General features: G+C 40.1%; 1 protein-coding gene across 2 annotated transcripts in view; it reads right to left on the bottom strand.

The window, feature by feature from the left end:
- Positions 1-349: 349 nt before the first annotated feature.
- The window catches only part of LOC127435092 (plexin-A4-like), a 309,230-nt gene continuing 282,994 nt past the window's right edge, over positions 350-26,585 (bottom strand). The window contains exons 27-32 of one of the 2 annotated variants that reach the window (XM_051688268.1): positions 23,229-23,376; positions 19,708-19,898; positions 16,328-16,497; positions 9,713-9,925; positions 4,079-4,229; positions 350-3,511 (exon numbers count right to left, since the gene is read on the bottom strand). In XM_051688268.1, coding sequence (XP_051544228.1) covers positions 3,416-3,511; positions 4,079-4,229; positions 9,713-9,925; positions 16,328-16,497; positions 19,708-19,898; positions 23,229-23,376 — 969 coding nt within the window. In that variant the 3' untranslated portion in view covers positions 350-3,415. The remainder of the gene's footprint in view (positions 3,512-4,078; positions 4,230-9,712; positions 9,926-16,327; positions 16,498-19,707; positions 19,899-23,228; positions 23,377-26,585) is intronic. The other variant, XM_051688269.1, reaches the window with a different exon arrangement.

The raw sequence follows: 26,585 nt of genomic DNA, 5'->3' as shown, positions 1-26,585 counted from the left end.
CTTGTGGTTCTACTTTTAAAACCCAGAACATTCATCTAAGCTTATTATACGCACTGATTTTCATGCCAAATAAATGAAATCATTAGTGTTAAAAATACATTACAGTATGTATATATATATATATATATATATACTCTAATGTATAATGTGTGTGTGTGAGGATTGGTCCTCTAAAAAAAAAAAAAAAAATCTGTAATATGTTTTTTTATAGTGTACAAAAATAACCTTGTTAAAAGTAGTTTTAGTTTAGTTTGAATAGTTAAGGATAGAATAGCAAAGGGGACATACAAAATAAAAGACAGAGACAATATACTTTCATAATAAAGTTTATTCTATATTACAAATAGTATTTTGTTCTTGACTGCAAAATAGGAATGCATTATATTTACATACACAGGTATACAATTAATTATAACAAAGTTAGAGAAGCTTGCCTTTCTGCTGGTCTCTCGCTTTCTCTCCTCCCATCAGGATAACTTTTTCTTGCATCAAATCTGGAAATATTAAAGTCTTTTCTAACAGGTCTTCATAACACTGAGCTAAAAGGACTTTTTAGTTTTTACGAAATGTCTAAGGTGGAAACTTTATCAGGTCATTTGGACATAAGGGAGGGGACTGGGGATGTACATGAGAGATGAAACAAGGAACGTAAACACAGGATTAGAGTCATAAGGGAATTCAGAAAAATTTACTTCATTGAAATATCAACTCATACAACTCATCATTTTTTTTATCACATTATCATAAGTTTAAGATCTCTTTAGATTTAAATGAGTTCCCAGATTTATGGGTTGTAATTCAGTTATTTTTATAAATATTTATCCAAAACATAATACCTAAAAATTGTGACAGTGGTATTTTATTATTTGTCGCATTAAAATCATTATCTGTGTACCTGAAATACCCCGTAAACACTAAGCTATGCTGAGAAATAACACAAGGGACCCCAAAGCAATCACACATACATACTATCCAAAACAACATAAAAAAATAATTTGTTTGAAAGCTAATGAAATCGGGTTCGACCTGAAAACATTAGGTTGTATCAAAATGATTCAAACCTACTGTATAATACTAACATATTCACAGAAAAATTCAGAAATGCAAAACAGAGTACAAATAAACTCATTAAAGGGAATGAACTCTTTAGTGTTGCACATTAGAGGCAACAAAAATGCACTATTTTCTTTGGGAAAACCCCTAAATAGTGAATAAGCAGCTGGATTGAACTTTAGTGTGTCCGCACTAATGATCTGGCTGAATGTGATCGATGAATGAGAACTCTTAGCTTCAAGGGTCTCCGAAAAAGGCAATCTACCTGACAGAAAGAGGATGTTCCTCATGAGCAATGTTAAAAGTCTAACATGACTTTGGTTCGCTTTAGAAACTCCTAGTAGTATTAGATAAATTGCTAGCAAGGCAGATAATGTCATATCATCCAAATAGGTCAGCATGCAAGGGTATATACTACATCTGCTAAAAGTATCAACCTTAGTCTTATAGGCATCTAACGCATTCACAAAAACATGGTCATGGCAGTTGAATGGAAGGACAGGATAAAGGTTCCACCTTAATGAAGGTTGCAATTTTTAAGATGACAGCCACTTTTCGTCTTGTTCTTCCAAGCAAAAGAAAGAAAATAACACATCCACATCATCAATTGCAAGGCTTATTCTTTTTCTATTTTCCATTTTTCTTTTTTTTAAAGTTTAAATTGAAATACATGCGCTGAAAAAGCCAATAAAGAACCCAAGGTGGACCTGGGCTGGTCTCCACCCATTCACATCACCACGTGGGGTACGCTGTCGAGGGAAAAGGAAAGGAGGGCAACTAAATAGTCTCTTTCCATTTGTCAAGGTAACATCCATTACTTTTGAGTCCTCGTCACTCCAACTGTTGTCATTTGGAAATCATAAGCCCAGGTTAGATCTCTCAAGGCCAGTACACTTCAACTACAGCAAGCCCTTAAACTTCAGGTCCGGGTGTCTTTTTTTCGATTCTCCCAATTGTGCAATAACCCAACAAGGACACTCACTTTGGGCTCTGTGCCACACACACAATAATGAGGAGAAACAAATATCAGACTGCAGATTAGAGCACTAGAGCGTTGCAGATCATATAACAAACTTGTGTTCAGTTTGTCGGGGTAATTTATTCACCAGACAATCGGTGTTCTTTTTTAAATTAAGCTCCTTTGGTTTTCTGCTGACCAACTTTGCGTGTGTTTTTTTTTTCCAGCTGCTTCCAGAGTGTTCAGAGTAATATCGAATTGACCCTGTGGCAGTGAACAGTGCAGGCTGCACATGTGCACTTTAGCAACTCTACTCCCACCCATTAACAACTAATTCTGAGTAGGATATTTTGTAATTTAAGTCCCCCGTACTGTATGTGTGAAAAGAGACATCTATTGAATGTGTGCTTTTGTTTTTGTTAAGATTACAGGAATTTTTGTCCTCTTCCAGCACAGCGTAAGTCCTGGCCACCAGGATGGAAGAAAGAGAGGAGGCCTGGCTCTCTACTACCACTGCGGGGTGAGGTGTGTGTGTGCTTGCTTCTAAGGGGGTCAAACCTTGGCTTTAACTCCACTCATTAGAGATTAAATTGAGAGATGTGCACAAGCCAGATAGATGCCGAATTGAAGGCTGAGAGGGGTGAAGTGTAGAGATATGCGAATGCCATAAAGTGACACTCTAAGTTTCAGTGTCAAGTAGGTTCCTGGAAGAATTGAAACACTAACTCCCTGCGTCTCAAGGGATTTAAATGCACCCCACTCTCTTCAAAGTGAGAATTTGCAGGCAGGTTGTCCAGGTTTGATTGTTTTCTTATCAAAGCACTCAGTTATAATGTAAAAATCATCTTGCACATCATGTAAATGCCACATTTTCAAGGTGTCTTTTGAAATGGCCCGAATGGTCTGCATTCTTCAGATGCATGCAGTACCATTTTTTTGTCTTGCGTTTCGGTGTTTAATAAAGGTACTACAATGAACTGGACTCTATATTAGTGCCATACACTACCCTAGTCATAAAAGTCAGAACAAATTGACACCAAACATAGTGGTTTCTGCTTATCAGCTAAACTTTGAAGGCAACAGAAATTTTTTTTTTTTCTTTTTCCAGTCAGAGAGAAGGATGGAGGATGCAGTGAAGCAGAACTCATAGGGAGCCAACCTTCCTCTACATGGCAGAGCTGGATGGCAACCCACACTACTGCATCATGGGTAATGTAGTCCTTGGCTCCTCTGCCCACCCTCCAGTTCCTATCTCTACTCTTCTAGGAAGCAGAGCTAATGATGCAAACACTTGTCTTTGTGGGAAGATTGCAAACAGAAGAGATGAGATAGATGGACAGGTCTTCACTCAGGCACGGCTCGGTTTCTGATGGATCTCCCAGTGCACTCTGGGAAATGCGGTCCTCAGCTCTCCAGGCTCATGAAGGCGACCACCTGCTCCAGTTTATAGGCCAGTCTCTGTTTCCTGGCACCTTCATCCTGCTCCAGCGCAGACACAATCTGACAATAGGAGATGACACATCAGACACACATGCCTCCACATAACCAATTCTGTCATCATTTATTCACCTTCATGTTGTTCCAAACACCTGTGACATTCTATTTTCCCTGTTAGGCAGAATGATAGCCTCAGTCACCCTTTCCTTTCATAGTATGGAATAAAAATGCAGTGAATGGTGACTGAAGCCCTAACATTCTGCCTAACAAACCTGTATGACTTACAGAAGAAAGTAATTTAGTTTTTGGAACAACATGAAGGTGAGTAAATGACTACAGAACATTTTGGGTGAAATAACCCTTTATTTGACAACACTTTTATTTTATTAACTTCCATGTGAGTGAAATACTATTCATTTTATTTGAACAATTTTAGGTCTTAGTTATTTATGGGTGAATCTCACAAAAATGTCTGGGTCATTTTTTACCCCAAACTTTTATATAAAATTATAAATTTTGCACCCAAAAAAATTAAGCCTGTCTTGTAAGATTTTCTGCTTTGTGATTTTATATTCATGAAAAATTAAGCAATTTAACAAGTTGATATAGTGATTAAAATGTTTACCATACCTCCTCTGTATATTTGCCCACATAAGAGTAGATCTCGCTAAGGGAGCTCATGGTGTTGAACTCGTTTATGTGCATGCGGGACTGCTCTGCCAGGTATGCGTTCATATCCTGATCACTGATTGCAGGCATCTTACTAATGTCTGAGTAATATCTGTGAGAAAAAAAAAAGACATTTTTATTTTTTATATAAATGCTTGGAACATGCACAGGTGACAAGGCTTAAAGTGTAGCAGTTCATTTGGAATAATGTGTTTCAGGGTGAACTCTGGGAGTGTTTGACTGAGATCTGCCCTGCCCTTTAGAATCAGTTTTGCATTTACTTTCAGTGTCTGTACAGCTGCAGCTGACATTAGCGACTGACTGTCAGACTTAATGAGCTGGTGTCCCTGAAAGTTTTTTAGCGATCAGCAGAATCTATAGGATGCCAAGAATGTTCAATAATGCACCTTACACTAACACTAAATATGCCAGCACATCCGAAAGAAAATACATAAATATATACACACACATTCTCTCTGTTGTCTTTGTGTGGGTGGCTGGATTGTATATGTGAGTGAAAGGGCAATGGTGGAGGAAAAGCAATCAGTCACTGTCACCTGCAGCTGCAAAGCCTCTGTCGACTCTTTAATTAAGGCAGGTCATTTACATTTTTAATTCCTGCACCATGCCAACTTTTGGACTCAATATAATCACTGACTAACTGCTTGTGCGTATGTCCGTTTTAGAGTGAGGACACGCTAGACTCCTGCAAGCACCTTGAGTGGCAGGTGCAGGTATGTGCTGCAGTGCACCATGGGGCTATCAGTGGAGGAAAATGGCATAGAGAGCGAGCAAGGGGTTATTATCTCAAGGTATGCCGTCCCATAGGAATTTATTCTCCAGTGACAGGTACAGTACATACACGAGTTCACGCATTTGGGTTTATCAGCACTTCGCAAATGCACCTTACAAGGGCTATGACTGGCAGCTCACCTGGCTCTAATTAATACTGTGTTTAAATGTCACTGCTGGTTATTCCCTATTATGGTACTGAATTACATGTACACTACCAGTCAAAGGTTTAGACATATCTACTTATCATTTTTCCATATGCATTTTAGGCACTTGTATGCTTGTCCTTCACTATTCAACTTATTTCATTTTTTTTTTTAAATAGTAGTTTTGTAAAGAAATTCATACATAGACAGTTTATATTGGTATATAAAATACATTTTAAAGCATTTATGCATAAGCCTTTAGATACAAAGCTATACAGTGCTGTGGAATATTATTTGCCCCCATCCTGATTTCTTCTGTTTTTGATCTTCAAATGAGATATAATATAAAACAAAGGCAACCTGAGTAAACACAAAATACAGTTTTCAAACATTATATTTATATATATATATATATATATATATATATATATATATATATTGAAGCAAAAATTGTATCCAATACCTGTATCACCCATGTGAAAACTAACTGCTTACCACCTTTAGCAGCAACAACAGCAACCAAACGCTTCCGATAACTGGAGATACGTCTTTCACAATGCTGTGGTGGAATTTTGGCCTACTCTTCTTTGCAGAACTGCTTTAGTTCAGCCACATTGGAGGGTTTTCAAGCATTAACTGCCCATTTAAGGTCCTGCCACAGCATCTTTGACTAGGCCACTCCGAAACTTTAATTTAGCTTCTTTAGAGCCATTCAGAGGTGGACTTACTCCTATGCTTTGGATCATTGTCTTACTGCATAATCCAGTTGCGACTGAGCTTCAATTCATGGACTGATGACCGGACGTTCTCCTTTTTGGAATTTCTGATAGAGAGCAGAATTCATGTTTGCCTCATTTATTACAAGTTGCCCTGGACCTGAAGCAGCAAAGCATCCCCACACCATCACACTACCACCACCATATTTGACTGTAGTGTAGCATCTGGACCAATCAGACACACAATTATTCATTATTTAATGAATAATCCAACAGACGTCTCAAGACCGTAACAAGCAAAGGTCCAAGTAGGCCTAAGCAGACTCCGAGATGTCTGCTCTCCCACTAATAATTATCAGTTTTTACTCCCCATTTGCTGACACTGGTCCAGCAACTAGTGGACCTCAGAGACATTCCAAGTGGGGGAAGGTACATAAAGCCCATAAAACAGACTTTTCTTCATTAATTTATAGACAAACTGTTCTATAAATGAACATGCATATCCTTAGGACATTGTGTGTATGATAATTACTGTCTCGTATAGTGACTTTTGTACTGTATACCGTTTTGTGCATGCTTTATGACAGAACCACTAGATAATGTAAAATTATTGGTATCATGCTTCCTATCAAATTAATCCTTGTGTGATGCCCTAAACATTGGAGTATAGCACCCCCTTATAGCATGCATTGTATGCTTGTTATATTAATCAGAGCATAAAGGGGCACAAACTGCTATCTTACTCCAATCATGCAAATGAGTCAGCTTCCAAACAAAGGAACTTTTTCCGCTGGAAAATTGCACCTTTCTCATCAGTCAAGCCAAACTCGAGAGGAGTGACCTCCCTCAGGAGTTAAAGGGCACTGTCGGAGTGACCTCCCACTCTCTCTCTCTTCCCTCTTCTCTTTCTCCCTTCTGCTCATGGTTGCTGCTCGTGTGGGACCGGAGACACACGGTCTGACTGCGAGATCGCGGGCCGGCAGGCCTTAACACATCAAGCCATGTGTAACTTCCTCGACCATAACGGAGTCCAACTAACACCACAAGTTCATCATCATTTCTTCATTCAACACGGAAGAAATTGATTGCAACTTCAACACCATCGACTCAAGGAACCATCAAGACTTTCTCCTGAGACTGTGTCCGGGCTCTCTCTCAACATCCAAGGCATTGCAAGTATCATACAATTAACTAACTAAACAGAGGTTTAGTATAAACTGTGAACCCCTTTGTTAACAAAGGTGCTTTGAAGTAAAAAACTGATGGTTCTTTCAGATGGTTAAATGACTCTTGTCATAGCTTCTTGTCCCTGTTCTGTTCCGGTATCATTCACTTTTCCATTTCCCATGTATGCGTGATTTGTGTATGTGTTTGTTTAGATTAGTTATGTGTTCATGATTTAGTTAAATAAAGCTTTTGTGTACATTCTTGCGAGTTGATTCTGGTCTGCTTGTACATCAGTCAATTTAATGAGTTGATCACAGCTACATGCTAAGAGTTATTTTTCTGGCCACAAAAAATATACTTTCTGAGAGATAGACGATAAATACTGAGTGTTCACTGGACGAACAGATTAGTTGATTGTAATATTAATTCAGCAACATCAAGTTAATTCTATTGACTGATCCAAATATTTATAATGAATTATAATGAGTTATGGTTAATTATTCATATTCCCCTTTTAAAGATATTTTGACAAATAATCTCATCGCTGTTTTTAAAAGATTTTGCTTCAAAGCTGTACCTAAATATGTGTAATATTATTTTCAATAAGCCATGAGAATAATATTACTCCAATAAGTGAATTAATCATAATTCCCTTATTAAAGCTAATTCCTTACAATAGAAATTGTGAGCAGATACAACGAGACGTTGTATTACGATTTTAATGGTGGAGAATTTTATTTAGACAAATAATCTAGACATTTATCTAATTTATAATGGTTGTCGAACGCAACTAATTCCATTATAAATTTCCTTACATAATAATGTAGAATAAGGACAGTTTAATTTAATTCCTAACATATACTGTTTCCCTACATATAATGGTGGAGGTACGCGGGCACTTTAACCTATCCCGTGTACATTTACACTACCAAATTCGCTACAGTATGTATGATGTTTTTTTTTGTGGTTTCTGCGTTTGATTTGCGCCAGGTGTAACGGGACCCCTGTCTTCCAAACAGTTCCACTTTTGACTTTCCTCAGAGTTCAGAAATCAATATTTGGTGGAATAACCCTGATTTTCAATCACAGCTTTCATGCGTCTTGGCATGCTTTCAACCAGTCTTTCACACTGCTTTTGGGTGACTTTATGACACTCCTGGTGCAAAAATTCAAGCAGCTCGGCTTTGTTTGATGGCTTGTGGCCATCCATCTTCCTCTTGATCACATTCTAGAGGTTTTCAATGGGATTCAGGTCTGGAGATTGGGCTGGCCATGACAGGGTCTTGATCCGGTGGTCCTCCTTCCACACCTTGATTGACCTGGCTGTGTGGCATGGAGCATTGTCCTGCTTGAAAAACCAGTCCTCGGAGTTGGGGAACATTGTCAAAGCAGAAGGAAGCTAGTTTTCTTCCAGGATAATCTTGTAAGTGGCTTGATTCATGTGCCATTCACAAAGATGATTCTGCCTGATTCCAGCCTTGCTGAAGCACCCCCAGATCATCACCGATCCTCCACCTGGTCATCTAATGGTTAGATGGAGACCTGGAGAGGATTTCAAGCCACTGTCTCTCACACCCACTGTGAAATTTGGTGGAGGATCGGTGATTGGCAGTCCAATGTTGTGCTTAGGGATGGGTCATGATGGTCTACTTGTCGACTAATTTATCAAGATTATTTTTTCTCACACATCTTTAGCCATTATGTTGCATCTCAGACTGTTTTTTTTTTTTTTTTAAAGTCTTGCCATTAGCGTTGCGTTTTTAAGGTGAACTGTCGAGTTAAGAGTCCAACTTTTAAAACCGTGTCTCGAGACCATTGCGTTCTTGTGTCTAGCTGTTTTTGAACACAAGACCACATTTTATGTAAATGCCCTCTAAGAAACAGATCAGAATGACATGATTGACTTAAACCGACCTAATTATACAGGGCTTCCTTCAGACCGCTCATTTGACTAGTCGTTCAGGCAATCCACTGATTAGTCGATTTTGAAAATATGTAGTTTTGCACAAGCTCAGTTGATGTATATACACTTGTACTGCCAAATGGGACTGAAGCTTCTGTAATGGTGGTATGTTTTGAAATGAGCTGTTCTTCAGAAAACAAAGGAATAATTCAAATTTCTTTGACAGTCATTGTATTGTCATTGTGTGGAAGATGGTGTTCTGCAGCTCAGTTTACCCATGATTCTCCATTCTTGGCATTGTTAAACAGAGAGCCTTAACCCAGCAGATTGTGGGAAAAGCAGAAAAGTTTGTCTCTCTCACCAAACAGTGACTAATTGCTCTGGTGCAATGTTGGGTAGACCCTGTAGATCTATTGAACTACAATAGAGCTGCAATTCATCATCCTGTACCTCTACAACACACTTCAGTCTGATTACCACCAGCTCCAACAAACACACAATACCTGCAGGACATAATAAAAAATCTTGGCGCACACACACTCTCATTCTTCCACAAATACAAATGTATTCAAATTATCTTCTTCGTAAAGTGTAAATACTGAAACAATACTTAACATATAGCTCAAACCTCAGCAACCACACACCTTGACACACATCTTACTGCATTAATGTAAAACCATCCTCTATATGAGCTATACATCAAACTGATTCATTCAGCCCAGCCTGCCTCTGGCAAAACCAGCCACAAACATACACTACACAACAAAAAGCAATCTTTTATTAACCACTGCCCCCACCTAGCAAGTGTAATGATGGTCTCGTTTAACAAATTACCAAACACACTCACTTTTCAAGACACACACATGCCTACCTCTCAACCCAGCTCTTGTAGCTGGGAATGTCCTTGGCGTACAGCAGCTTGTTTGAGGGGGAGTCTTTGCCCAGGCGGTGTTCTGACGTTGAGCATGAATCCATGAAGGTTTGTGCCACCACTGACAGACAGGCGTCCGTGATGCTGCTCTTATGGATGTCGAACACAAACTGTGGATTCTTGATAACATTCACCCAGAACCGTAAAGGTAGACTGTAGGGGAAAAGGAACAGATTTTAGTCCTTTGGCATTCCTTCATGTATGAAAAAGCATAATTTTATAAACAGGAAGAGTAGTAACTTGTCATGACATCTGAGGATTTGCTCCTTGCACAAAGTGCTAAACTGATCTCATTTTATTTGTTTGTACCTGTGGTCTGGCCAGCAATCGTGTGCCTGTCTAAAGCAATAAACATATACAAGCCAACTTTATACATGGGTCCATTTGTGCTAAAGTGAAATCAACTTAGCCTAGGCCCTGGGTATGTGTGAGTGTGTCTCGAGAATCACAGGATGGTGTTTGGCCAGGGACTACAGAGTTCTCATTAGTTTTCAAAACAGCTTTGGTTTTGTCTTGGTTCCCAAAACAGAGGAGATGAAACAAAAGAAAGGAGAGAATAAGAGAGGACTCTGCAGTGAAGTGGACACAGTTATGCAGCAGAGACAGAGAAAGAAAGAGAAAACATTCAACAAAAGCTTTTCCATACCAGCGCCCCCACCCCTCCCCCCTTCATGACCCTCTGAATACATAAAAAAAAAATAACAACTGCACAAAAGAGGATTTAGGAAGCAAACATTGTATTATGTCTCACAAATTAATCAGAGAGAATCAACTGGGATTATCTGCACTCTATCGAAAGGATATCAATGCTTTAGCAACACAAGTCAACACCATCATAAACCTGCCACTGCTGGCCTCTGGGAAGATCATATTATCCATACAGAACAAATGCAGGACGTGTCTAAAGCTGCATACATCAGAGGGAGTTCTCAAAGGAGAGACTGAGTGGATCAGGAGATGGGAATGATTTCTGGATGAACTAGATCCTGGTTAAATATAGCACTCAGCTTGGCGCAAGTCTCTCTAGGGAGTTCTGTCAGTCTCTTGGTTTCCTCTGCCTTGTTTCTTTTTTTTTTTTGTGTGTGTAAATTTGGAAAGAGCTGTAATACTGTGTGGGCAATAGCTCTGTTTTATGTGAACATCACAGTTTTGGGAGGAAAACTTGCCAATCAGTCTAAAAATGTGACCTTGTTTTCCCTGATATGCCTATAAATTGAGGAAGGTGGTAGTCTGTATTTATTTATTTATACATTTATTTATTATGTATTTATTATTGTAGCGTAAAGGTGCGTTTTGCATCTAAATTGCTGGAGGTCGGTTCCTACTAGATTGCAGTATCCAGCCAAAAAATTACTAGTCAGGCAGATTCACTGTCTGCACTCCGATTGGTAATTACCGCAACACGTCGCTGCGTATTTGTATGAAGTTAAACTCTGCTCAACGTTGTTGCTTCATCAACAGTCCTTGTTAATGTTGCCTTTAATTGCCAACTCTCCTTGAAAATGAATGGCTTTTGTGAATGCCCCTTAACACTGTCTGACCCCGCATCCTCATACGAGGACATTGGATTTTGGCTTCCCTGTACCCTACACACAATGTCATCATATCATGGTACTCTAGGCTTTCATTTAAGGGTTAAATTATCTAAGGCAACAACAATTTCAGTGAAATTCTTCTATGTAAGCAGACCAAACAAAAGTGCATCTGGTATGAAACCTTAAGTTTTTACACAGAAATCTGTTTGTGTCAGACGAGTTACACCTGTAGTTTCATCTGATGTGCCAGTTTAAAAATTTCAGTTATTTAACACAAGAGAGCACACTGTTAATCACGATGTCCTCATACATTAGACCTTGGGACTATACTTATGAAGAATCGCAAGACCCAGTGGGTGTGATTGCCATTGTGAATCAATGTTATGCTATTAGTTACAAATCATAAAGGGAAATGGAAATGCACACAGCAATATCGGCCCTGTCTCAGGAGTTTAAAAACTGAAACAATGGCATTAATTGTGGTCATCTGCATTTTGAGTAGTTAAGCAAAGAGTTAATTTACCCAACCTAAACAAACTGATTTATCTACGGCCACTCACTGACGACTTCTACTTTGAATGGCAGGCTCCAGCACCCTCCCAATCACCAGACAGGCAATAGCATGATGGATGATTCAAGAGAGCTCTGTTCATCAGCAATACATCTCTGCCTGGCTTTGGTTAAAGATCTGATGTTCAAGGCATCCTTTGATGCATTTGAAGAAGAGATTTGTAATAGAACCAGGAAATCCATCATTAGGTTGTGATTTTGGGATTGAATGAGGATGGATGTGCATTTGATTTTTGAAGGATTTTAATTTTTTTTTAGTTTGATCTAGATGTTGTATGTTTCATTTAATGGGAAAACTTGAATTAGGTGGTCAACACTGTTATATTCGCTATTATAATATTGAAGCAGCATCTGTCTGTGTGTGACACTCAAATAAGAGGATATGACTTGGACATCTTAGGTTGCTATCTGGATTGTCTCATTTGCATACAGACAATATCAATCAAAATAAGAAACTCCACTGTGTAGCCAGTGTAAATCCTTTCACTTTCCCTTCATAAGCAATAATACATGTAAAAAGAACTGATGAGTAAACAAATGCCCAAATTGGTAAACAAAACAGAGATAATGGCCAAGTGTGTTCATTTTCAAAGTTTTAAAATCTTCTGCAGACAACACATATGCCCCACCCATGTCATTGGCCCAGTTAACTTTAGTGGCAGCATATCTAGCCACATAGATATGGCTGAGCCTGTTGTTTTTTGCACAATACCTGAAAATTGAGCTCTTTCGCTGTTTGTGAGAGATATTAGCCGTCAGCAAAAAGCAGAATGGCAGTACATTAGTCCTGTCGAAGACCCTCTCACATTCATATAAAAAAAATAAAAAAAATTCACAGACTCTGTACTGGAATTAGGCTGTAACGCACGACGAGGAGCACAAGATGATAAATTACTATTTAACGTTCTGCTCTCTGTGAGAACGATTCCATTAATGTGTAATGCAAGAGTGACCCTCTGTGCTTTCCAAAAACACTTAACGCTCACAAATGGCCCTAAAATACGCTGAGGGGGAGACAGGGAGAAATTAAGTCTATAAAAACAGAAAATAGGGGACTGTATCCACCCATCCCCTCTGCCCTGACACATACATGCAAACTAGTCACCTTTTGGAGAAATTTCTAGTTTGATTCCAAAATATGTAATTTACGTGATTCATGCAGATCCAATGAGTTTTTTGAGAGGGGCAAGGGGTTGTTAATTAGCCTACACATCAGCTAATAAATAAGGATGTATTTTTCAGTAGGCATCGTTTAGAATCAGCTTTTACGATATAATTTACTTAACTAATGTCGATAATTTTTTCATGACAGAGTTACACCTGTTTTCCAAACTAGCACGTTGATCGCTCATTAAAAAGTAGACGTTAAGTGCTTCGTTATGGGAGATGTCCAGTCCAAAGGTGCTGAAACTTTGGCCAATAATTATCTCCCATAATGAAACACTTAAGTTCTACTTTTAATGAGCGATCAATGTGCTGATCCGGAATGTGGAAAAACGAAGTATACTCGGGCCTTTACTGCCAGTATGCAGTATGCAATTTGTGACGGCCATTGGAGGAAGGAAGCAGGAGGAGGAATAGAGAGAGGGAATCGCTCATTGCACACTCTCACTCATGTATTTGTTAACCATATTTTAATTTATTACATTTTTAAAGTGCAGGGTCACTTTACTCACATCTTGTTAAGAAATCTGTTTAATAAGAATATATAATATTTCTATTGCCATTATAGTTATGCTTAAAAAAGGAAGCTAATGTAAAGTTATACTGTATTATGTGTCCTGCAAATTTAGGGTTGATTTCAATGCGATTTTGTTTTTTTTATCCTCTCAAATAGTTCCAATTATCAAAATATATTAATACAATTTATTAAATGTCCCTTTGTATCTGATAAACTAAAAGATTTGAGAAAGATATCGTCGCTGTCTGATGAAAAATATGTATCTCCAAAAAACACATTTTTCAAGCGCATGGAAAAACTCTTGAAAAACAATCTTACAAGATATTGTTAAACAGACAGCTTGATTAAACATATATTCATTGGTCATGTCAATGCACAATTGAAACAGTAGGAAGAGGTCATTCGGCACATTCCCTTTCTATGTTAAAATGTCAACATTGCCAAAAGTGGAGATACGTGTTTTTCATCGGACAGCGACGATATGTTTAAGTTGCACTTAATGGATTTAAGAGCGGTTCAAATTTAATTTACAAATGTTTTTATGTACTACTTAGATAATGATGCTTTTGGGAAACAAGGCTAAGAGGTGAAGTACTACTAACAGTGTTGGGTGTAACGTGTTACAAAGTAACACATTACTGTAATCTAATTACATTTCATGGTAACGCAGTAATGTAACATGTTACTTTTAAAAATTAAGTAATCTGATTACAGTTACAGACATGAATAAAATTAAGTTACTTGGATTACATATTTATTGCTAAGACAATACTATTAATTATGTAGAATACATTTTAAAATGTATTACGTTCCTATGTTGGTACTTTTATGTGTGTTGCTGTGTCAGTTAATGAGCATGCGCTCTAACAAACCATCATGGAGGACATGTATGGAGGCAACGGCAGATGAGTGAGCGGCGTTACTATGGACGCAGCGGAGTGTAGTTGTTTTTTCAAATTGAAAACAAAAGTGAAGTGTTTCAAGTTTTCATGCGCTCAATCAATCGCAGCGAGCTCTGTGTCAGCATGCTCCCAGGCCTGGCTGGAAGAGAGGCACGCAAGGCTGGACTGGCGACAAATCCTCCTCAAATCTCTGCGCTCTACCCCATCCTCACGTGCCTCCCTCGGGTGTCCCTCCTCTGCAGCTGCCGCGGGAGGAGAGGGGATCGGCTTCAGGTGTATATGGAAAACAGCGCTTGTTCCTGTCTGACAGAGGGATATATCGTTCACAAGGTGGAAACATTTGCATTTGCAGACGTCGCTAAGCAAATTACTTTATGTTCTTTATGTACTGTACACAATAAAACACAATGCAATAGCGTTACAGATACATGTAGTAGGAAGTGATGAAGGATACTCAATTCATCTGAGCACAAGCACGGAGGTAGAAATAATCTACTCGCTGTAAAGTTGTGTACACACACAAACAGATATACTGTACATGCACACATACACATGCATGACGCAACACACAAGCAAACCTGTATATTCACACCGAAAATAAATAAGCACTCAAATACACAATGGTTTTACTATCAAAGCTGTTTGCAAATGTGTTTTCAGAAAAGTTTTCAGTTCATTTGTATTCTTTTTCTGTCTTTCACACCAACACAAACACAGGTAAACAAGCATACTGTACACATGCATGCCACTCACAGCTAAGAAGGTTGTAGACAGTGGACACACACCCACATACCTGAAGATACTACTACAGCATATTTGAGATAAGAAAGTTGTTGCATTTTTAGAAATGCATTGGATCTCTTTAGCCAAGTTGCTGTCTTAGTCATTGATTTCAGTCAATATTGAAGTACTAAAAGAGCTAATAGTGTCAACTTTCTTTTTTTCGCAGGTTTGATTAGTTTTAGAAAGTAAAGTGTGGCGGCGGGAGCATGGTTGAGCGTTCGTCCGGAGAGAGAGAAAGCGGTAAGGGTGTAACACCTGATTCTGATTGCAGTAATCCCTGGGGATAGCAACAAAAAGGGACCATGCCAGAGTCAAGAGAGAGAGATGCACGCGTCCGCGTTGCATGTTTGTTTTAAGTTAAGTTTCTGATTAAGTTTCGTTGACTGCTCAGCCCGTTCCTGCCTCCTCCTTGTCCATCCTTTACCTGTTACATAAAGTAATTGGTAATCTGATTACTCTCACCATGAATTAATTAGCAAAGTAATCCAATTAAAATTTTAAAGTAGTAATCAGTAGTGGATTACTTTTTGAAAGTAACTTACCCAACACTGGCTACTAACGTTGTGCTTTGTAAACACAGCCCTTAACTGTTAACCTGGACAGTAATTTTTACAAATTATTATTATTATTTTTGCTAAATTCAATTTCATAGATACCCGTAATAAAGTCACTAATATTACACTGCAGTTCTTTTAAGTGTACTTTCGGATGATGGTATGCTGGCAGAGGTGATAGATTACCACTCATTAAATGTAATGCCAAGCTTTACTTTCCCCTCTCATCCACTCCGCCCCCTTGTCTTTTTATCTGCTAGTTGTTTATTTAACCACCACAGCCCCCTTCCACCATGGGAACATAGCTCTAAATTGGTTGGGTGAAATTAATTTGGAAACGAGCATTATTCATTTCAATCATCGCAATGGTGATGTCCATGGTAACAGCCACATCAGTGGCAGTGATGCTGACAATGTTTCTGCTCTTCTGGGATTGCCTCTGCCTCTCTGGATTTACCGAAATTACACAATATTCTTGCAGAGCTTCAAAACTATTATGAAAACAGTTTGTGGGAGTTTGTATGTCTTACCAGTTGCTCTTCCAAGTGTGTCTGACGTGCGGGTCGTGAATGTTGTGCTTGTCTGCTTGTTCATCCAGGAAGTCAAACATGTACTTGATAGCGAGAGGGAGGGCACTCCCTCTGTGTGCTGTGCTGAAGATGGTCTCGAACAGGTCATCCACAAACTTCTGTAGAGTGCCCTGAGGAACAACAAAGTATAGAGAAGAGTGTTTACATCCTTCATTTACAAAGGCAGCTCTATCTATCCATCCATCCAATTGGCATATAATAGTCTCCCTGAAAATGCTAAACAAAAAAGGACTTGCTATTTAGCAGATGACACATTAGTATTTTTCAGAATAGAGCTATCTGCATTTATAAAAGTGTTTCTGGGCCACCCGTCAGTAATCCCACCAACGAAACTACAGTTTCTGAAGTGTTCGCTTTGATAGTGAAATTGCTGCTAAGAAGTTCACCTTTAATATCAGTGAATGGAAGCGATTCTGCTTAAGCAGCTTTGTGCAGATGGATTAACGTCCATCCCGCACCATTGAACCTAATTTGATTTAATGACGTCGAGTGTAGAAGGAGAGAAGACGATGGAATCTAATCCACTTGTAATGAAAGAGCTGATAGGATGCATGGAAAAGAGAAAGAGAGTGTGATCGGGACTATCAAAACAGCTCTGCTCATATCTTGCAGCCACCACCGGCTTCACATCTGGATGAGGTGTGCATAAGCTGCAGCAAATAAAACCCCATTGAACAGACAGCCAGAGTCGGTGAGAAAGAAGAAAAAAAATCAGTTAGCTGACAATCACAATAATAATTCTACTGCGTCTCACATCCCTGACAGCTTATCTTTTCCCTATGAAGATGAATACATATTTTTCACTCTGCCCTGTATCAACTTGGCAACAGCTACGGAGGGGTTGGAGATGGGGATGACTGTGAGCGTTCTGACAGGTGTCATCCTGTGTGTCGACTGACATCATCATTACTCGCCCAGAAACCAAAGCAGCTTTTTGCAGCCGTTTGAAATGTACCTGGTCATTACAGCACACTTAAAAGCACGCTATCAGACACAGGCAGACAGGCAACCATTAAACTTCAAGTGATCTCATTTGGACAAGCGAGAAAATTATATCTGTGTTACTGCAAAGAGAAAGAGAAGAAAAAGGAGAGGAATCAGGATAAAGAAAGATAGAATTGGTCATTATTTACTCACCCTCTTGTTCTTACAACCCATTTGACTTTCTTCCATGGAACACACAAGGAGATGTTAGGCAAAATGACAGCCTCAGTCACCGTTCACTTTCAATGTGTGGATGAAAGCTGCAATGAAACTGAATGGTGACTGAGTTCTGTCTGAAATTATCATTTTGTGTTCCACAGACACAAGGAAAGTCATACCGGTTTGTAACAACATGAGGGTGAGTCAAAGATGACAGAAGTTACCTTTTTGGGTAAACTGTTCCTTATATCAAGCTTGGCATAATGGCAAAAGTGGAGAACAGGTAAAGCTTGCCCATTCTCTAGAGAAACTGAGACGATGATGGACCGAATATGGGAACTGTCAGCACCCCAGGCAGATTGCATGTGCTTATTGCAGGGGTGAAAGCCAAACAGTCAATTACTGTGCTGTCACACAAATCATTTTTCACCAAGAGAGATGGTGTCGGAGATAAACTGGTTATTTCACAGAAATAATCCATCTAAAAATATTTCACACCATCTGCAAGTGGAGTAGTATAATCACCAGGGCATTTTTAAATGTGTGTGTGTGTGTGTGTTTGGGCAAAGTCTTGTGAAGCTCTTGCATGGTTCCATCAGTAAAGTTTCTTGGTGGTAACACACGCATTGTGCCAAATTACAGGTGATAAGATCACACACACAAACACACACTGCTGCTGAAAGCAAATTTCTGTCAAACAGCGTGCTTCCAAGTTTAAGCCTTCGTTTAAGATATAACTGACAAGGGACCTTGCATCAAAGCTTTACCAAACAGTATTTTCGAATCAGAAAATACATTTTTACTGAAGAAAATATGATCAGTACTTGTCTGTACTAAAGTTGCTGCCACAGTGCTAGGGTGTTGTGGGTGGTTGCTAAGGTGTTCTGGGTGATTGTTTACATGCTCAGGTCAAAAGAGCCACCCCCAAGTCTATGGCATTATGGTCCCTAGATGTGGCTTGGATCCCTTGTTTAATCATCTGCCAGGGGGAAATGCAAAGTCTAATTGCTTAGAAAAGTAATAACACACCTCACCTCTACAAGCCGCATGATTTGAGGTATCATTCATGTCTTTAGCACCAACAGTGCAGGACATGTTACGAGCCGAATTTTAATACAAAGGATTAGAGGCTTGTTCAAATCCCCAACCCTAAGTATGAGAAATAGTTATAGCGATGCTTGCCTTAGCAATATGCTTTTTCTTTTTTTAAGGTAGTAAGGGATCTGTATTTTAGACATATGGCCAAAACAAATGTGTGTTTGCAGGCTCTGCTGAGGCTGTGACATCAAGTCAGTCAGCATTAAACTAATGGAGAAGACGGACCAACTGCAGTTTGACGCAAATAGCATAAACATAAAATGTTTGACATCTGTGGCCTCTTTAAAGTCTCATTTAACAAGGTACAGATTTGATCTAATTCTAGAAAGTTTAAGTTTATCTGGAACTTCATCCCTTAAAGGAATATTCCGGGTTCAACACAAGTTAAGCTCAGTCGACAGCATTTGTTGCATAATATTGATTACCACACAAATGAAAAAAAAAAAAAAATCTTTAAAAAAAAGCACAAATCTGTGTTCCAGTGAGGCACTTACAATGGAAGTGAATGGGGCCAATCTGCATCACAAGACAAACAATATGCCTGTTAACATGATTTAGTGTGATAAAATCACTTACTAACCTTTTCTGTGTAAAGTTATAGCCAGTTTTACAACTAAGTTGCCATGACAATGTAATATCAACAAACCCTAAAACGACTATAAAAATGATGATTTAAACAACATTACAGCTCAAATAATACAAGAGTTAAAACAGAAGAATTAATTTAAGTGATTTTATAAAATTATAAGCTTCACATTTTTGCCTTTTTTTTTTTTTTTTAAAGAAAAGGACGGTCGAGTCAAAATTATTTTTTGTGGTAATCAACATTATTCCTCAAATGCTGTTGATTGAGTTTAACTTGTTTTGAACCCAGAATATTCCTTTAAACATCTCTTGGAGGTTTCAACATGTTAACCTTTCTGAATGTTTAACAAACCCATTCTAGAATATTTTGGTGCATCTAATGTCTGAAATATGAATCATTTTAACACCATTTGACACCCTAAATTAAATTATGACCCTAGATTGTTCTAACTACTCCTTTTTGGTTTGGTTATTTTAGGGACAGACAAGCTTACCTTGGTGGCTAACAGCCTTGTCAGGTAGATCTCAGAGACCATCTTACTGCCACGATCTCCCTCCTTCTGGTCTCCATGCTCATGGTTCTTCACCAAATGCCACACCTTAACTCCGCTCTCCAGGTCAGGTGTGATCATTGGGGTGCGAGATCGTAGACTGTCTGGGCTGCCCGTGTATTTGATCATGTTTTCTGTTGGAGTGAAAATAAAAAGATGCAACAGTGGGTGAGCTAGAAGACTGATTCTTCTGCTGACAAATGTCTTGTGCAGCTGTTCATCTCTGTTCCTATCTGTAACACATTGCCTTTTGTTGTGTAGAACTTGAAATTGAAAATGAATCATTTAGAATGTATGGATGCTTAATTTTTCATGCCTTTCTCTCTCTCCAGTGAACGTGCATGTTCGCTCACTTTGGCGGACACAAAATCGAACAGGTGTCAGGCCAGATGAAATATTCATGCTTCAGCCAATAGGGAGAGATCAGCCATGACATTTAAAAAAAAAAAAAAAAAAAAAAAACACAGAGTCAGATGAATGTTTACACAGTGTGAAAAAAATTGATTGGCAACGGCCTAATTTGGTAAGATAAAAAGAAGTTCACAGTGGCAGATGCAACAGAAATCAATCTCCCCAGGAAGAAAAAAAGGAGAGAGAAAGATGGAAATAAAGAACAATTACAGAAAGAGAAAGAGACTTTGGGAAAATAAGGAATGAGAAAGAAAACTGCACTAGAACTGATCTCTCTATGGCTACGCTCACACTGTAAGTCCTGTTTAGAGTGCTAAATTTGGTTGTGTACAGTATAAAACAGCTAGAGTTGCCCAATATGCCAAACATTACATTATATCCTTAAAGATGCAATACGAATGTGATGAGGAGGAGGGTGTGGCATGGCCGGTGCTGAATCAGCTGGAGAGCGAGATAAGGGTGAGCTGGTGGCGCCAGTTCGAGAGAGATGCACGCGGCCGTGTTGCATGTGTGTCTGTGTCGTTATGTTTTATGTTGTTTTAAGCTCATTTATATCATTAAAGTTAATGTTGACTGTTCAACTGGTTCACGCTTCCTCCTTGCCCATCCTTTACCTGTTACAGTGGTGCCGAAACCCAAGAGGGAGGAGGGGTGCGCTGTTGCAGAGTCCTCGCCGCTGCCATCCACCAGGAGAGCAGCCCCGGCTGTCTGCCTGGGGATGGAGGGGTCACTGCCGGCTGCCGAGAGCCAGAGGAACCGCTGCCCTCCGCCGAAGATGAGGAGGAGCGGTTGGGGACAGGATGACAGCGCGATTGGGATCTGGCGAGCAAGTTCTTCTCTCTCTCTCTGCGTGTCTCCACTCGCCCTTTCCCTCTCCCCACGCCTCCCATCGTCTCTCCCCCAGGTTCGCAGGAGGCGGGGGTGGACCACCGGCTGATAGAACGGCTGGAAGGGCAACGTCCCCCTCTAGAGATGGTGGGAGGAGTGTGACGAGGAGGAGAGTGTGGCCGGGCCATGACGATGCACGCCCTGCGCTGATCGGCGGGAGAGTGAGATATGAGTGAGCCGCGAGAGATGCACGCGGCCGCATTGCATGTGTGTCTGTGTCCTTATGTTTTATGTTTTTTTTAAGTTCATTTATATCATTCAAGTTTATGTTGACTATTCAGCTGGTTCCCGCCTCCTCCTTGCCCATCCTTTACCTGTTACAACGAAGTCTTGATATTTACATAGTTGTCTGTAACTGTTGTTTCAAGCATTTCTCTTTAGTTAAAGACTAACTTTGAATGATGCTAGTATGAACAGGTAACCAATCTATTCCTGTCTCCAGGAAACAATTAATAAAACAGCTTCAGTCTCACAAATGGCCATTCTTTCTTTCTTAGCATCTCATCATTGTGCCCAGCTGGTTCAAAGCCGGTCTCCTGCTCATCCTGTCTGATGAGCCTCCCTACTGTTTGAAGTTAATTCTGAAAGAGTGAAGTGATGTGTGGCATTTTTCTTCCCTCTTTCCTGCCTGTCATGCTTCCTCTCTCTTCTTTAAGCCTCATTTAGAGTGCAGGAAAGTCTATGGAGATGAGATGATTTTAATGGTTTATTTGATGTGTAGGGAGAGAGCTCGGATGCCCATGAGCTTTGATCTTCAGCTTTATCAGACCCAGCCGTACGAGGAGCTGATAGCGGGCGAATGATGAGGCCAGATTCAGAGTCTTAGGAGGGAAGTCAAGTGCAAAGAGACTCATTTTCCCTGCTTTTACCTTTTGAACGCTGCCCGACTATCTCAGCTCTCTCCACGTAATTCCATTCCTGTTCTCTTTTGTGAGCGACTAAGACGGTGAACATTTATCTTCTGCTTTTCTCTTACCTCCCTGTGAGACAGCAAGACTGCTCTCTTATTTTTAAACTCCTTTTCTGTTCTTGGTGCAGCTCAGGTGGAATGGCACGAAGATATGAAACTCTGCCACGGAGTAAGAACTTAAGTCACATTTTCATTATACATGCCAGTTAAAAAGTGTAGTTGAGATGTGGATTCGTGTTTCCCTGCATGATCCTCTGGTAGGGGTTTTTAGCAATGGATGTAATTATTCCTACTCTTTTATTATTAGTAGTATTCCAAAATACTACTGTACCATATTACCTTTGCTATGGCTGCCCAGAGCACTGTACGCTCACACTTGCACACATATACAGTGGCAAGAAAAAGTATGTAAACCCTTTGGAATTAGCTTGTTTTCTGCATTAATTGGTCATGTGATGTTTTCATGTTGGTATGCGATGCCCTTTTTACGCTATTTGTATTGCTGCATGTTCTTCCCAAAAAATTAAACCTTAGTTTCATCAGTCTACAAAACATTTTCCCAGTAGCGTTGTGGAGTGTCAAGGCACCCAGCAATGCTTTTATTGGAAAGCAGCGGCTTTCTTTCTGCCTGTTTTATATTTTTTGTATAGTAGACTCATGAACAGAGATGTTAACCAGTTCCAACGATTCCTTCAAGTCTTTAACTGTCACTCTTTTTTACCTCGTTGAGCATTCTGTGGTGTTCCCTTTGAGTCACCTTGGCTGGATGGCCACTTCTAGGGAGAGTAGCCACAGTACTAAATTGCCTTCATTTATAGACAATTTGTCTAACTGATGACAAATGAATATCTAAGCTCTTCAAGATAACTTTGTAACCCTTTCCAGCTTTATGCAAAGCAACAATTCTTGATTGTAGGTCTTCCGAGATCTCTTTTTTTGCGAGGCATGGCCCATGTCAGCAGATGCTTCTTGTGAATAGCAAACACAAAATGTTTTTTTTTTTTAAAAGTCAAAGTAGCTCTAACCCACACCTCCAATCTCAATTTATTAATTGAATGCCAGGTTTGCCAACTCCTGACTCTAATTAGCTTTTGTTGATGTCATTAGCCTAGGGATTCACATACTTTTTCCAACCTACACTGTGAATGTTTGAATGATGTATTTAATATTTACAAGAACAACTTAGATGAAGATTAAACCAGATTTTAAGACAAATGTATACATAAATGAAGGTAATTCCAAAGGGTTCACATACTTTGTCTTGCCACTGTACATGCACAGTTAGGAGGCATCAGAGGCATACCGTATTTGCTTGCAGAGGTTCTGGAGACAGTGGAATTGTTCACAGAGTTGTATGCAGTCACCTGCTTTGGTACAAGAGCTACCACAGCATTATCAGGCACCTGCGGACATAGAAAAAAAAAAATCAGCAACTTAAAAACAAAAATACAACACATTTATTATACTTCAGGCCTCTTCAGTATAGATATAGCTCTTATTTCTTGTTCTGGTACAAATGTACAACTGGATTAGTGAGGGATGGGATGCTCCCATTTTAATAAGTATCTACCTTTGGGATGGGCCAGGCTATTTAACTCTATACCTCAATAACTAATAACCACAGTATGCCTTAGAAAGCCAAATTCAATTAACACATGGGGGCATCTTCTCCCCTACGAGACATCCCTTGCTCTACATAATTTGGTATTGGATGCCTGTGGCGATTACAGGGTTAACTGAGGTGACAGTATAGATGGTGTAGGCTCAGAACTGCTTTGTAGACCATTAAGACATTTTTCTAACATGCTGAATCTCTTTTTGCCCAGACCATCTCAATGTGAAGCCTTCCAGGTTTACCGCAGCACAGAGGCCAACCAAACTTTAATGAAACATACTGAAATTTATACCATATTAAAGATGCCAATCAGACAGGTGAACAAGTGGAAGTGGAAAGGGGCTTTTTAGAAAACAGCAGAGATTTTCTTTTTCACCTTTCGGATATCAGAGATGGGGCTTATGCAACACAGTATAATGTTTCTTGAGGATACATCAAAGAATTAACATCAAAGAATAAGTCATAGCAGATGCTTTTGACGAGAGAAGCTCCTCGATTTGGAAGAAAGTATCAAAGATGACTTGAGATATATATTAGAAATGCACAGAGGAGCTTCCCAGATAGTCGCACTAGACTCTGATGTATCTGTTTCATATTGTGTACAACATTAAGCTGTGAGGGTATTTGGTGTGATGGAGAGAAAGTAAGGCAAGGAGGGAAGAAAGGAATAGTTCACCCAAAAAATGATGATGAGATGTTAGGCCAGATGTTAGACCATTCACTTTCATTGTATCTTTTTTTTTAAACAATGAAAGTGAATGGTGTCTGAGGCTAACATTCTTTCTTTTGTGTTCCACAGAGGAAAGAAAGTCATACGGGTTTGGAACAATATGAGGGTGAGTAATTGATGACATAATTTTCATTTTTGGATGAACCATCTCTTTGCAAAAGGAAATTAAGAAACAAAGCTAGACTGTACAGTATGTGACGTAGAGAATGTCTCTCTTTCTCTTCAGCAACTCAAACAGGCTTGGGGTGTCTGATAGCTTTTTTTTGTTTTTTGTCAAGGATAGCGTGCCTTCCCCAACTGAAAATGAATTAACTTCTGTCTTCATTATCTCATCTCCGATTCCAATCAACAGCTAATCCATCCTGCCGCTTGCAGCCCTGCACCCACGCGCCGCCCCTGTGACATTTAATTTAAGTACTGTGCAGACTCTTCTCTCTAAAAAAAGCTCATTTGGAGGGTGGCTTAGGGAGGAAATTATTTACACCTTAATGAAGTACTGCCTGTCTCCTCTCCGCCCTAAACTGCCCCACCCTCCCTCCCTCTCAGCCAGCCTGACAGACAGACAGATAGAAATATCTGGGATAAGGTTTACACATGATTCTTATACTTTGAGTGTTTATACATAGGGTTCCCACATTTTTTGACCAATGAATTTCCATGACTGTTACTGGGTTGTGGCAGCGGGGGCGTGGTTGAGCGTCCATCCGGTGAGAGAGAAAGCGGTAAGGGTGTGCACACCTGAGTCTGATAATGTCTAACACCTGTTTCTAGTTGCAGTAAGCAGTGGGCAGAGCGATAAAGAGCGACCACGCCAGAGACCGGGGAGAGAGAGCTACCAATCAGGAAGAGACTTTGTTAAACTGTGTGCTGATGAGTGTTATGCTGAAAAGCTTTCTTTAGTTTGTTTAGTTAAGTCATACCTTTAAGTTCAAGTCCCATGGTTCCTGTGTCCTCCTTTCCCACCCTACATCGAATTTGTTACACTGGTGCCGAAACCCGGGAAGGAGGAGGGATGCGCCTTCGTAGAGTCCTCGCCACTACCATCCATCCCAGGGGGAGCAGCCGCGGCCATCCGTCGGGGGACGGAGGAGTTCCCTACCGACCTCCAAAATGCGGCGGGGTCAGAAGAATGGCTGCCGTCCACGAGGGGAGGAGGAGCTTGCTGCCGACCGCCTGGAACGGTAGAGCTGCTGCCAGGGGCGGTGGAGTTCCCTACCGGCCACTGAAATTCGGAGGGGCGCTCCGTCTGCCAGAGGTCAGAGGACTGGTTCCGGTCCACCCGGGTAGGAGCAGTTGTTGTCCGCCAGAGGGTGGAGGAGTGGTCGAGGACCAGGCGACAGCGTGTCTGGGAACTGGCGAGTACGTTTTTCCTCTCTCACTGTCACTCAGCGTTGGCCTTTCCCTCTCCTCTTTTTGTTGTTTTGTATTTCCCTCCCCTTGTCTCCCTCCCAGGGAAGGGAAGGCATGCCGGCACATGGGGCCAGAGGGGTGGGGGCAAAGGAGGGAGGAGTATGACAAGGAGGAGGGCTAATCAGCCGAGGAGAGGGATAAGTGCAACGAGATGTGCCAGTTTGGGAGAGAGAGCTACAGGCAGCTGCCCTGTATCCATTTGGGTTTATGATTTGTCTTTATGTTTTAATGTTTCATTAAACATTACTTTGATGCTTCGTCCGGTTCCCGCCTCCTCCTCTCCCAACCTTAACGCTGTTACATGGATGAAGATTTTTTGAAATAATTTTGATTGAGCGATTTCCTATTGAATCACTCAGGTTGATTTGTTGAACCGATTCTTTGAGATTCTTTTGTGAGCAAGTTTTATTCTACACATTGGTGGCCAAAAGTTTTGAATAATGTACATATTTTGCTCTTATGGAAAGAAATTGGTACTTTTATTGACCAAAGTGGCATTCAACTGATCACAGTGTATAGTCAGTACATTAATAACGTGAAACATTACTATTCCAATTTTGAAAAAAATTTCAGAACTTCTTAAACTACTTCAAAGAGTTCTCATCAAAAAATTCTCCACGTGCGGCAATGACAGCTTTGCAGATCCTTGGCAATCTAGCTGTCAGTTTGTCCAGATACTCTGGTGACATTTCACCCCACGCTTCCTGTAGCACTTGACATAGATGTGGCTGTCTTGTCGGGCACTTCTCACGCACCTTACAGTCTAGCTGATCCCACAAAAGCTCAATGGGGTTAAGATCCATAACACTCTTTTCCAATTACCTGTTGCCCAATATCTGTTTCTTTGCCCACTCTAA

This window comes from Myxocyprinus asiaticus, chromosome 45 (genome assembly GCF_019703515.2).
Source record: "Myxocyprinus asiaticus isolate MX2 ecotype Aquarium Trade chromosome 45, UBuf_Myxa_2, whole genome shotgun sequence".
Taxonomy (NCBI): Eukaryota; Metazoa; Chordata; class Actinopteri; order Cypriniformes; family Catostomidae; genus Myxocyprinus; species Myxocyprinus asiaticus.
The sequence above is the reverse complement of the archived record's forward strand: the minus strand, read 5'-3'. Positions and strand labels throughout refer to the sequence as shown.